The 14196-nt window shown below is 40.0% G+C and overlaps 1 protein-coding gene across 1 annotated transcript in view; it reads left to right on the forward strand.

Moving 5' to 3' along the window:
• The window catches only part of LOC106935676 (citrate lyase subunit beta-like protein, mitochondrial), a 42069-nt gene that overhangs the window by 19674 nt on the left and 8199 nt on the right, over positions 1–14196 (forward strand). Inside the window, exons 2-5 of the mRNA XM_015016254.1 lie at positions 4154–4342; positions 10512–10613; positions 11780–11873; positions 13239–13406. Coding sequence (XP_014871740.1) covers positions 4154–4342; positions 10512–10613; positions 11780–11873; positions 13239–13406 — 553 coding nt within the window. The remainder of the gene's footprint in view (positions 1–4153; positions 4343–10511; positions 10614–11779; positions 11874–13238; positions 13407–14196) is intronic.

Here is a 14196-nt window from a genome sequence, read left to right on the forward strand (position 1 = left end):
AACACAAGAAAATATTCTCTCTATATTATATATATATATATATATATATATATATATATATATATATATATATATATATATATATATATATATATATATGTGATGTATTGTATTTATGCAGACATGTATATAATGCAGAAATATCAGAGTATAGTCTCTAATGTGAGCTGACAACTTTCAAGCCACTGTTTCCTCAAACTGCTTAACTCAGACCACATTTTTCCCACAGAAGCTCTTTCCTCTCCCATAGCTGGACTTTTTCTCTCCACTCCATAATGTTTTCTCTTAATTCCTGCAGCTGCAGCATCTGGTTTGAGTAAAGCTGCTTGTGCCACTTGGTTGATGATAGAAATTGGGTGTGTAGGCTTCCTTTCATTTTTTTTTTTGCACCCTCATGGTGTTTTGACTCTCAGAAAAACAACATGAGACTGCATCCGGTATTTTGTCTTTTTTCCTAATATATATTTGCATTTTAGTCTCAGCTTATGGGTATTATTAAAACATTCTTACAGAACTGGGAAACCACCCTTGTTGATGCAAATGGATAAATGCAAGAGTGGGATTTAAAAACGGCACTAAAGCAGATAAAAGTATTGCAAATAAGGAAAAGGGTAAACAGTCAAGGGTCATATCACACACTCAATGATAAGTAAATATTGCATTTGTGGAGCAATAGCTCCACACATGCACAAGTTATCAGTTTCTTTGGGTAGCCTCAGACATTATTATGTTGCGTTTGATTTAAACATAAGTATGAGATGTATAAGTATATATTTTTAAATCATTGCCTCCATTTAAAATCGACAAACCCTTAAAGGTGTATACCGTTTTGCAACTTTTCTTTCCAGTTGCATTCAGGCTTTTGTCTCAAAATATCCATATTTCTTTTCATGTGCAGAATTGAGAAATGTCAAAAATTGTATGGAAAAAGACAACCGAGTTCACGTGAGTAGAAAACGTAACTAAAAGTTGCTGAAGAGTTATGTGAAACTTGAGTCTGCATGACACAATGCCAGCACAAGATGAAATTAATAAAGGCAAGTCTGTAGTTCAGGCTGAATTAATGAGGTGAAATTTTATATGGATATTCATTCAGTGAGGAGGAAGAAGTCAGGTGAACGGTTTCAAAACAGTAGCTTGAGAGACTTAGACAACTAGCTGTCTAATAAGGATTTACAGCAGCATTTAGGCAGATGTTTTACTTGTGCGGGTAAAATTTTACTATAGTAATGTATCTGTCAAAATCCCTTCAGAACAAAAATTCTAGTAAGGTAATTTTATTTATATCGCACATTTTCAACAACAAGGCAATTCAAAGTGCTTTACGTGAGTTAAAAGGAAATACAAACAAAATAACAAACCAAAGGAATTAGGGCAGATGGCAACATTCAGACAAAACAAAGGGCAAAACAAAGACACAAGTGAAGGTGGTGACGTCACAGGGCCATGAAGCCAGGTGGCTGAGGCTCCTGGCAAAGTCTGATAAAGGTGTTGTTATCGAGGAATGATGTCCTTGGGAGTGCTCAGCTTCACAACTCCATGGAAACAGGAGAGGGTGAGGTGGGAAGGAGCATTATGTTTACATATCTTCAAGGAGATTAGAGATATGCAGCCCTTCCAAAGCAACATGGGGAAAGCCAATTCAGAAACAAAATGTCTTAGGTCGGGAAGATTATAAATTTCAATCTTCCCTAAAGTCTCTCCGATACATCTCAGTTCCCAATCATCCAAATTAGTTTGGTCGTTCCACTGAGCCGAAACTAGCAACTTCCCCTAGATCGATTCCAAGTCGTTAGTGAGATTTAGAGTCTCTGTCCACACAAACAGTTTGAGTGTTCACTAGTTTGGCCAAGTCCGTCACAAATTTGTTGATAATCCAGGAATCCACAAACTACAAATAGCAGAAATCCTGTTATCATGAATAAATTCAGGGTGAATCCCGCCAGGTGTGTCCCCACAGGACAAGAGGGCTCTCCTGTGCCCAGACTTCTTGTCGAAAATTTGATCCATTGCATTGAGAGACCGGTTGACCAGATCCATAATTTGTAGATCTGGATGATGTACAAGGAAAGGCTCCAAAAATATAGAAGACAGGACAAAAACAGAGCAAGCAGGGCAGACAAGGGCAGGGAGGGAGCAGAGGGAAAATGTGTCCGCCTTCATCGAGAGCAAGAGAGAAAGTGTTACTAGAACAGTTTACTTTTAACGACCCATTTAATAATTGTTTGAAACACATTAAGAGTGAATGGAAGTAGTAGCTAAAGTCTTAGAATTGAGTAATGCAGCCGTTAACTTATTATTAAGATCACCAATCACCACACGGCTCCAACCCTGAGTCACTATAAGCTAATGCTACATATGAGGCGGACCAAAGTTAAAATACAAAATTTATTAGCAGCTGCGGTGAAACACTTTTTTTTGTCTTTCAAAGTAGAATTTTAGAACATGTTGTGGGTTTTCTAAGATTCACACAGGGTCATAATTATACATACAGTCTCAAATTAACACATTCACTCCTATATTTGACTAATTTTCCCTCTGCAAGCTCCAGAGAAACCAGTCACAATCTAAATTTTAACACTTTTAAGCAAGATTCAAAATCTTCAATTGGGTTGAACTCTAGAATATTTATGGTAACACGGTTCATTCCTTCTAGAACCATTTAAGATGCATGTTTGTGGTCACTGTCTGATTGCAACCCTTGACTGTGTTCAGTTTTCCTCAAAATTCCTTTTAATTTAAGTTAAAATATATTGTATTAGTCTCTCCACCTTGTGCAGTGTGTAGCAGTGTCTCGTTGACTTCTACCCTCCTCACTGCTTTTTACAAATCATTAATATTTCAAAATGGTATTTAGCTCATACCTTAAAGTGATTTGCTTCATCTGAGCATAAAACTGTTCTCCAGATGGGATTTAGTTTGTCCATATTGGCAGCTGCATATACAATTGGAGCTTGAAAGTTCGAATGTTGAATTTGGAGCAGGTGCTTCTTTCTCGGTCGGCACTCTCTCTGTAACCTGGAGATGGAAAACCACAGCTCATTGTGGACGGTGACGCAGGTATTCTGGGATTCATGCTGATGGTCAGTGTTTGTGAACTTCTCAGCAGAATCTTATTTTCTGTACATTTGAGAGATAATTTCAGATCTACTCTTTTCAAAACACATCTGTTTTTATGGACAAGAGAATATTATTTCCTGTCAGGGTTAAGAGCTACTATGAGACTAAAGGATCTGAAGTTTATATTGAAAACAGCTTCGATCAGTTAGAAATATACAGTTGCTTATTTTGCATATGTTTACATGTTGTCTTGACAACTGATGCAAAAATCTTCATTTTGGTACAGCCAGACTGAATGTTGGATGTTGCTGTGTTGTAGATGCATGACTCATTTGATCTGCATGTATTTTACATTTAGACGTTAACATTTCAAAGTGTATACTTATTGCAGTACATTTTTATTCATTTAAAACCTATGTTTGCTGTAGTGTCATAAGATTTATTCACACAGTCAGATATAAGCAATTATTTCACAAAATGTTTCTCTGACGTTCATAGTTTTTTTTTTTTTATCAGGAAAGTACAAAATGTATTTTAGCCAATCTTTCCAGAATAATAACTCTTTTGATTGATAAATGGAAATGTTCAGCCAATCAACTGACTGCTTATTTTCTCATGTTGCCCACTCTTCAGACTGTATAGACGTAGTAAAAAGGAAAGAAAAACTTTTTCTTTTTCACAGTGGGTGTTCTCAAATGCTTTATCATGTATTATTTATGCCAAATTGATGTATAAACTCTTTGATCACTCATTTATTATTATTTTTGTGCTTGTGCTCAACGCAATTTAAACAGCTACATATCTATTAAGGACATGTGACTTTGATTGCTTTCCTGTCATGTTTTTCAATTATAATTTGATGAATATAAATGATTATTGTTTTGAATGTTAAGTGGCTGCTGAAATACGCAAGCCATCATTAAAATAACCTCATTTTGTCCACAGTGAAGGTGATAACTTCACACAGTTAAAATGATTGAACACATTTTGCGTTAATTTCAACCTGCAGTAGAGTCAAAAGGTTCCTAAAATAATCATAATTGATGTGTGTGTGTGTGTGTGTGTGTGTGTCTTGTATGTCTCTGTTTGGTAGGCTGAAGCCAGAGAGACCATCGCTCAGATGTTGGGGGAGCTGGACTTGGGCCGGACTGAGAAGTGTGTGAGGGTAAATTCGGTTTCCAGTGGCCTCGCTGAGGCTGACCTACAAGTGGTTCTTCAAGCAGAGGTTCTTCCTCCAGCCATCATGCTGCCCAAAGTGGAGGACATTCACGAAGTCAAATGGGTGAGCTTCAGAGCCAGCTGTCCAAAGTCTATTTATTTTTCCAGTGTTCAACAATAATGTACATTTTTATTATTTTTTTCACCATCAGATAAACTAAAAATACTTTAAACACTTAAAGCAAGACTTTCATTGGTATTTGGTGCGTCTTTGGTTTTGTGTTTGGGTTAGAAGTATATTTTGGGTCGTAGCTACATTGTAAATATTACAGCCTTCGTGTGGATTTCGTAGAGAATGTTGATCTCCACTCTGAGGTTTCCAACATTTACAAATGGGTGTTTCGGGACGAGCTGAAGTTTAGAGCTAATAGGGATTAAACAGAACTTTGCTGTACTCCATTTATCCTTCCTGTTGTCTCTCGCCGCCTGGTAGAACCGTAGATATGTTTCAACAAACTCTTCAAACAACTTTTGTGCTTCATCATAAATACCTTACTGTTACGAAAGTAGCTAACTTTGAGGCTCCTTCACTCGAGAGCCACATCTACACTAAAAATAGTTTTAATCACAACTACTTAGCACTTTATAAGGTACAATTTACTTCTCAGAGAATGTTGCATTTTGGCTCTTCTGACCTGCTGATCAGGCAAAGAAATGATCTGGATCTGGTTACAAGCCAGGTTATTAATGCTTCTCTAGTTTTTTTCTGTCTTAGTTTAATATACTGTAATTGAAGTTCTTTATACTGATGAAAACAAGAGTGTGTGGTTAAATTTGTTAAGGGCCCAGTGATACTCCACTTCCATGAGTAGCCAAGTGCTTTATATGCTGTTTAACACACAAACATGCGTTGACTATCATGAAACATGGCTGTGCTGTAAATTGTTACATCTAGGGAACACATTCCCAGTTATTGGCAACTCTGGTAAAGATGTGATTCCCTAAAAAGAGTGGTTGCTATGGAGACTTTGTGACCCCCTCACCCCACAACAGTTCTTAAAGTCACTTTGAAGATTGTTTAACCTTTCTATTCTCCTCACAGTCGTTTTTTTTTCTATAAATTTATAACTTTACGTCAGAGCATCACAAAAACAAATACTGTTCTAAAAATTGTACTTATCCATTATCAAAAATAGGTATGTGCAGCAGCTGCATTAATAGTTCAGATCCACAGCATTTCCGTTTTCTTTTTGAAACACAAGCAGAGCATTTACTGATGCTCACATGAAACTGACAAAATGTTTCAAACTGCGAAAGTAACAATCACATCCACACTAAAATGTTTTGGGTTTGAAAGCATCATCAGTTTGAGCTTATCACTGTTATTGCCAAAATCTTTTTATTTATATATTTATGCTAATTATGCAAAAAAAAAAAAACAAAAACAAAAAAAAAAACGTCTGTTCGTACTCCGTATTTGACATGTTCTCTTGTCTTTTCCATTTTGAAGAGTGACAAGAACACAGCGTGTCATATTTTTATCCAATGAAAACAGGAAGTCATGGATTACTATGTAGACACTGGAGTCACCATAAGAAAATTAAGTATAAATGGAAAACATGTCATAGATGCATTTGCTATATAGAAACATTTGGTGGTGCTACTATTTGTGGCTCAGATAATTTTGCTAAAATAAATCATATCCAAACAAGATATATATATATATATATATATATATATCATACAAAATGAATGTAACACAAATTGAAGGCTGGAATTTTTCCAAATATTTTGGTGTAATTATCAAATATTGTGGTGCAATTGCATAAAAGAATACAGTTATCCAAGAGCTTGTCTGACGCCTTTAAAAGGGTTTTTAATAATAATGTTTTTTTGGAAATAACATAAATACATGTAGTTAAGAGGCGTTTGTCATCGACCGTGCCTGTGGGTTTTCGTAAAAGGCTGCTGTACGGATGTCAAGCTCTCAAAGGTCAGGAGGGAGGGACATCATTAATGTAGACCTTTTTGATCAGCTCCATATGCTTCACTTACCACAAAATAAAAACTGCAAATGTCAGTTTTTTTGTTCTTTTCTTTTTTTCATTATTTGCGTGGCAATAGTTCAAAGATAATAAATATGCTTCAAACTTCTGAATACTTGAGCTTTTGATTTTATTACAGGCAAATGTTCTGTTCAACTTTTTTTTTTCTTAAGTGGCTAATATAGCCCTTTTAAAGGCTTCGGTTAAATCTGTTGTGAAAGGCATGTGTCTGGTCTGGTCTGGTCGGAAACCTTTGCAAACACACGAACGTCCCCGCACACACCCACATACACACACTAATATGTACGCATACATGGTCTAGTGGCAGGCGCAGGAAGTTTTTAACTAGTGGTTTTAATTAGAACACGTCTATTTCCTGCTGCCCTTTCTTTCTTCCCAGCATAATTGCTGACAGGTGTTCGCTTATTCACTGCTCCAGCTTTTCATCCTGCACTACTTTTATTCTCTTCAAAAAGACACTTTTCTCATGCATTTTTTCCTTTTAAAATTATTATTGTTATTATTGGAAGATTTAAAAAAAAACAAAAAAAAAAACCTGTTTGCTAATTAAAAGCTGTATGACGCAGATAACTGCCTGCTATCCCCCCCCCCCCCCCACTTTCGTTACACTAATGCGCTTGATTGTACGTTTATTCAAGTCCACCTACACACTGGCTATTAAGCTTACCGCGCTTCTGTCGTGATTTATTTGTGCGTTTCTGCACCAGCGGGCGCACGCACGCTCCAGAGACAGAAGACAAGTTCTGCACTGGGCTTCGACTCCGTCATGCATGCTCATCTGATGTCACCTCGGTCCCTCACAGCTCTTTCCGTCTGTGCCCTTACCCAGACTTTTCCCTCTGTGTGTGTGTGTGTGTGTGTGTGTGTGTGTGTGTGTGTGTGTGTGTGTGTTTGCGTTGTAAGCATGTGTCTGATTCTCTCCGTTCTTGTTAGGCAGGGCAGTAAATCCGTCACTTGTTTATTTTTCACCCCTTTTTTTTTTTTTTTTTTATTGATATTGGCACAGGAACCTTCAGCCTGATTTGTCGCTAAAAGATGGACTTGCTTGTTTCTCTTTGTGCCGAACTCTTTTGCCCGGCCTTTCTGCTCTCCTCCAGCCCCTTGTGTGACTGACAGGCCTTATTGGGCTGTAACAGGCGTAAACCCCCCTCCACACACGCACTCTTTTGTTCGAGGACAATTCTCACACAGATTCGGAGCCGTGCGCATTCTTTGCCCACCACACTATTTGGTGTGCACCGGGGACCAAAAGAATCGCGCCCTGTCCCGCTCCTCCTCCTCTTCTACTCCTCCTCCCGTCCCCTCCCCTCATCCCCTTCTCTCTGCTTCCCCTCTGTGAAATGAACACTTCAGCAGGCCGGAAACATTTAATCTGGCCCCCTTTTGAAGAAAATTAATTGAAACTTGTCCCACTATAGCCTCCTTTCTCGCGCCCGTCTCTCCCTCCTTCTCTTTTCATGATTGCGAGTCGAAAATTGTCAGAGGGCTTGTTTGCATCGTGGCTCTCAAAGGCAAGGAGAGGTGTTATTTCTTCCCTTGTAACAATTCTTTTATTTATTTATTTTTTTTTTTCAATTCTGCCCTGAATGGCACCGTAAAGGGTCTTAGTTTTGATAGCCATCGACAGTTAATGGTTGCTGTGAGTGTCAGAGTGACAACAGCCACTATAGCGCCTCTTATGCTAGTAAATCGGACCCTTAAGGTGTATAATAGCTGAAGAGGAGAGTTTTGAGGAAGGACAGAAACATGTAATCATGGAAGTGTTCTGTTTTTTTTCTTCTTCTTCTTTTTGTCCCGTGGAGCCATCACCTGGCTCCCTCGGTAGGATCCAAACCGCTCGCCCGGCCAGCGGCGACGTCTGTTGGATTCCCCGACAACGAGGCCACATCAGTCTGGGTCTCCTCTGTCACAGAAATGGGTTTATCTACACCCTCTTTTCACACTCCGTCTCAGACCCCCGCCCCATCCCCTCAAGCCCCACTCCCACCCCAACCTCCCCCCCAAAAAAAAACCCTTCCTGTGTTGGCGAGGGAGGGGGGCATATTATGCTAAAACCCCCAGCGTTAGTTTTTATGTTGCCATAGCAGCCTTGCTCCCACAGGGTTGTGACCTCAGATGATTACAGTACAAAGCCTATTGGGTCTTGAAAACCTCTTTGAAGATGAAAAGTCTTTGATGGTTTGTATTTATGCAAATCTCCCCGATATGATTTATCCAACCGAGATTGAATGGAGAGATGATTAAAATTGCCTCTATTTTTTTTTTCTTTTCCGAACCTCTTCAATGGAGGTCCACTCTTTCACTTTTCAGAACAAGAGTTGTGAGTGTGAGGGCTATTGTGCTCCTCATTCGAACAAATAGTCATGATGTACCTGGGGTTATTTGTAATGTTTATACGTTTATTTATTTTTATTTCTGATGTCTTAAAGAAGGAGCAGACGGAGAGGAAGGGGGAACTCGGAGGTAGACATTTCTTCTCTGAGCTTTTGCTCTCTCTCTTCTTTCTGTCTTTTTTTTTTTTCCCCTTTTTGTCTGGCTTTGAAAGGAAATATCTGACGGAGGGGGCTTTTGTGTGTTTCCAGATGATAGATTTAGGAATTTGGGCAACCCCACTGGCAGTCCAGGGCTAGCTGTGAACTGGTCTGTTGGAAAAAATCGGAACGCTTTGGTCTTCAAAGAATTAAACTCGGGTTTTAAAACCCTACTTTAGGTGAGCTTGCATATTAGCAGCAGTCGTGCAGCATAAAGGCCTCGGCAAAGTGTCACATCGCTCTCTGATTGTTGCTGCGCTCTCCCCTGTTCCCCGCCACGGAGGAGGCACGCGGAAAACAGAATAATGCGGTGGTAAAAACACGCTCAAAGACGTCCCAAGTCTTGTTTCTTCTTCCTTTTCCTGCACTTTTGTTTCTTCTCTGTGTGTGTGTGTGTGTGTGTGCGTGTGTGCGTGGGTGCATTTACATGTCTGCATGCTCTCTCAGGGGAGCACAAGCTGTAGTGGAGGAGAACCTCTGAAAGAAGGTAGAGCAGAACACTTCAGACGAAGGGGGGAACCCTGGTGTTAATGTAAAATATTTTATTTCTTCGCTTTTGTTGCTGCTCTCCTGTGCTTGCTCCCTGCGCCACGTGAGCCTCCACAGATGTGTTTCTGAATAAGGACTGAAACTGCCAAGGCGCAGGTAATAAAGGTGTCGGGATTTCCGTCAAACGAGGAATTTTAATGTATGAAGACATTCCCCCCCCCCCCCCACCCCGCTCCGCCGTTTTTGAAAACTGTTGTAATCCTTTGCGGTTGTTACCGCAGAAAAACGCATCCAAATTTAAAGTGACAGAGTTTTCAACATTGCAAAGGTGTGCAATTGAAAGAAAATGATTACGTTGTTGTCATGATGTTTTATGCATTCAAACCCCTTTTCCTCTGCCACCTATGAATAAAATCCACTCCATAATTTCCTAGCTAGCTTTTGCTGTTTGTACAATTCATATTGAGCCCCCTCCCCACTTGCCTGATCCACCCCCAACTAAAACCCATTGCAGTGTTTCTTGTCTAGCTTTTGTTGTTTACAAAATTTGTATTCAGCCCCTTTTCCTTGGCTACCCTTAACTAAAATCCAGTGCGCAGTTTTGTAGCTGGATCTTGTTTGTTGAATTTGCATTCGGCCCATTTCCATTGCACCTCTTTGTGCCATTTCTTGGCTCCTGTTTGCTGTTTGTATCATTTCTGTCCATCCCCCTTTATTCTGCTACCCCTGGATAAACTCTAGTGCCTGGTGCTTTTAAAACTAAACAAATCTATTTCTCTGATTGAATGTAAATGTTGATACTTGTAAAAGGTGCTGCTACGTCACCAGGTCCATCATGAAAATGGTTTTTGTCTGGTGAAATAAAGGTTATTGTCATTATAATGTGTTATGATGTTAATATAATTTGTAAATACTAATGAAGTGATAAAAGTACACTGACAAATTCAACCAAATGTTAAAAAGAGTGTCGGGTTACATAAAAAATGGAATGAGAAAATATTTGTTTTTCTTCCCCCTCAGAGTTGAAGGTATTTGTGTCACTAAAAACCTATTTTCCCACTTCTGTGGACTGTGTAAACATGATTGGCTGAAAGCGCTGCAAGTAAATTAATTTATTGCGATTGCTGAGTGCTTTATTGTCTCCCAGTCACACAGAACCGTGGGTGCTGTTAATGAGCGGAGCCTGAGACGTTGCCCGTGTGTTCAGTTTGTTGACAGGTTTCAGCACAACTTGAAAGGACGGACGCTGACAGAACCCGTTCGCCTCGTCACCTTCGTGGAAACCGCTGTGGGCCTGCTCAATTTTAAGGTAGAGTACGAGTGAATAAAAGGGAAAACTGCAAACGTTAGAGATTTTTTTTTTTTTTTTTTTTTTTTTTTTTTTTTCTTTGGCTTTAGATTAAAGACTCCCATCAGCGTGAGGAGAACTCGACAACATCCGGAAAGAAGCAGGATCTGAAGCTCCTCCACCGCCTCTCAAAATGCCCTCCGTCCTCAGTCGTCCTGACATTGTTTAATTAGTGCTAATTTAATATCCTCATAGTGAGAAAATTCTTCAGGACATTTCAGTTGGAGTCAGTCAGATTTCCCTAACAGTGCAGCATGACCTTCAGCTTCTTGGAGGGGTAAAGAGAGCAGATTTGGGGAGCAACCAGCTGGCAGTCCTTCTTTTGGTTCATCTGTCAATTCTTCAGTATAATTCTCCGACTGCGTTTGTGATCGTGTGTGTGTGTGTGTGCCTGTGCTTGTGCCTGTGCTTGTGCCTGTGCATGTGTGTTTTGTTGGCGGTTAGGAGGGGAGGGGGGGATACGAGGGTTTGCCTGTTTCTGCTTTCTTGAGCAAACCCTTTATTTTCGCCCAGACTGAACACCAGGTAACAAACTTGCTGTAGCACAGCTAGAGGCGGTATTAATTTGTAGCTGGGAAAAAAAAGAAAAAAAAAAAAAAGCCTGAAAAACATCCGACTAAATGTCACTCTTTACTACAGACAGTCCAGGTTTTTGTTCTTTCAGTCGTGACTGCGGCTGCTAGTCTAATGCGCTTTTATCTATAACACCTGTGTGGCTTTTAATTATGTTTTGTTCCAATCTTTTAGCAAACCCCGAGCTGATTTCTGGCCAAAAACAATAAATTAACGAGCAATTTCCTGGATGAAACGGTTAATATTTCCCTACTGGTGCTGTTAGATGTGTGCACAAATGCAGTTTTGTCTTTCAAGTCAAAATATAATTTAAAAGAAACATGAGATAACAGAGGAAGGGGGTGGGGGTGGGATGCAGTTTTGCAAAAATACTGTAGAGTTCAAGACTATCTCTTCCTGATAAAACAGAACTAATCCATGCGATGAATTCACAGATTATTATTATTTTATTATTTTTGTTTTGTTTGCTCGTGGTTGTTTCTGTGTTTTTTGACGTCGAAAATATGTCTCTGCTCCTGCTGCTGTTATGCTGATTGTATTTTGTTCTCTGTCAGGCCGTGTGTGAGGAAATCCGCCAACTCTCTCCCAGGGCCGGGCTCCACCATGACGGCGTGGTGTTTGGCTCCGATGACTTCTGTGCCAGCATAGGTGTCGGTCACACTCTGCGCTTACATTTCCACACTCTTAAATAACAGCTGATTAGATATTCACACTATTACTTTTTGTGCAGTGCTTTGCAAGAATATTCAAGTCACTTAAACCTTTCCACATTTTTGACTTTAAAACAACAAACAACATATTTTTTGTTTGGATTTGAAACCGACTGGGCGATGCGGAGTAGTGGCAAGTGTGGTGTGCATATGCATACAGCTAAATAATATCTGGTGCAGTCATTTGTCTTCAGGAATCGCTTCGCTAGTTCACAAAGCCCACGTGTGTTCAGTTTAGTCTCTGTGTAAATCCAGCTGTTCTGCGAAGGCCTCAGCAGTTTGTCACGTAGCATTAGTGGATAATCAGCATCATGATGACCGAGGAGTGCGCCAGATGCCGCTGGGACAATACTGCGGAGAAGTTTCAGACAGGGTTAGATTATTAAACAAACAGACTAAGACATCACCTTTCACCTAAGCTGACAGGCAGGGTAAGGAGATCATTAATCAGAGGAGCAGCCACGATGGCCTTGTTCCCTGGTTACAGGAAAACTATTAGCCGTGAACTAAACAGGCCTTTTCATTTATAAAACGGAAAACCAAGACGTAACATCACTAAACACACACAAAGCTGATAGATACGTGGTAGTGGCAGCATCATGCTGTGAGATGCTTTTCTTCAAAAGAAGCAGGAAAGTTGGTCAGAGTATAAACGGAAGATGGAGTTCAATACAGAAACAAACCTGTTAGCAGCTGCGGAGAACTTGAGACTGAAGCTGAAGGCTCGCCTCCAGATGAAAACAATGGCTTGTTAAAATGGTCCAGTCAAAGTCTAGACCTGAATTAAACTGGGGAATATTTGGCGGGACTTGAAAATGAACTCAGAGTGCTACGCTTACGCTATTTTGCAAAGGAGAAAAGGGCGAAAACGATCCGCCTCTAAACAACTAACCCCTGTTGAGATGTACTTCTAAGCACTTGCTGTTTTCTTCTGTGAAAATGCGGTTCTTGTACATGTTGACTCGTGGCGGCTGAATACAATTGCACGCCGCACTTTTCAGATTTATAGTGGTGAAAAGGCATGCATCGTTTTCCTTTCACTTTAAAACGAACGCTTTGTTTCGATCCATCACATAATTCCCTTACAAAAAAGAACTGAATGTTTGTTGTAATCAAACAAAATGTGAACATTTTGAAAGATAAGTAAAGGATTTGTATGAAAATCTGTATATTTCAATGTTTATCCCTCCTGTTGGGTGATTTGAAGAGCCTCCTTCTAAGTGTAGAGCCACTGTATGTGTTATTTATTACCTCTCACTCCTCTGCCTCAGCATTCTTGCCTTTGCCTCCCGGCCCTCCTCAGGTGCCACGCGGACTAAGGATGCCAGAGAGCTGCTCTACGCGAGGCAGAAGGTGGTGGTGACCACCAAGGCTTTTGGGCTGCAGGCCATCGACCTGGTTTACATCGACTATAAAGATGTGGAGGGACTGAGGCTACAGGCCCAGGAGGGAGCTCTCATGGGTTTCACCGGTAACATCTCTGCCTCTTTCTCTGACTGTAATCATGACTAATATCCTCCAGGTGCTCCTTTGATAACTGCGCTCGCTTCCCGTTATCGGTTTTTGTTGTATTAATTGTGTGCCGTATCGTTTCTGCATCCTCCCTGTGGGAGAACATTACAAAGGTCTCATCTGCTAAAAGCACTCAAGATGTCCCACTATTTAGATTTGTTCTTTTGTAACGACGGCATTGGCATGAAATGATATCTATCTGTGCTTCACAACTGATCAATTTAGAGTCTGCTTCCACTCTCGGTAAATATTAATAATTTAGACAACTGCATCCCAAGGAGTCTGTGTTCTAGTCAGTGCCGGTTTTTGATCCCGTGGCTCTCTGTCCAGAGCGGTATATCCTTGGGGGGCAGCAATAGCTCTCATAAAATGTCGACATTTTCAGTTGCACGCTTAACAAATTTCCTTTATCCCAGTTTTGTGTCCATTCAGTGGAAAGCACTGCCCCACCATCGCTAGTTAAAATGTCAAATATGTACCTACATAGTTGGATCATATACAAAATTCTGACTGGTATTGGCAGATCAATAGGCTTTGCTGTTTCTAACAAGTTATTTAAGAAAAGGTTTGAAGGTTTTTTTTTTCTTTTTTTCATGAATGTGTTTCATAGCAATTCTCGCCACGTTTTCTAACTTTGTTATTTTAATCTCATTTAGTTATTTTATCCATCAAGAAGTCAAAATTAAATATATCTCCATTTGGAAGTGGGGACCTAAGTAGCTGAATCTCATGGTTTCTACAGCAGTGAG

The sequence above is a fragment of the Poecilia latipinna genome, unplaced genomic scaffold, assembly GCF_001443285.1.
Source record: "Poecilia latipinna isolate Pla-1442-1.1 unplaced genomic scaffold, P_latipinna-1.0 Scaffold1999, whole genome shotgun sequence".
Taxonomy (NCBI): domain Eukaryota; kingdom Metazoa; phylum Chordata; class Actinopteri; order Cyprinodontiformes; family Poeciliidae; genus Poecilia; species Poecilia latipinna.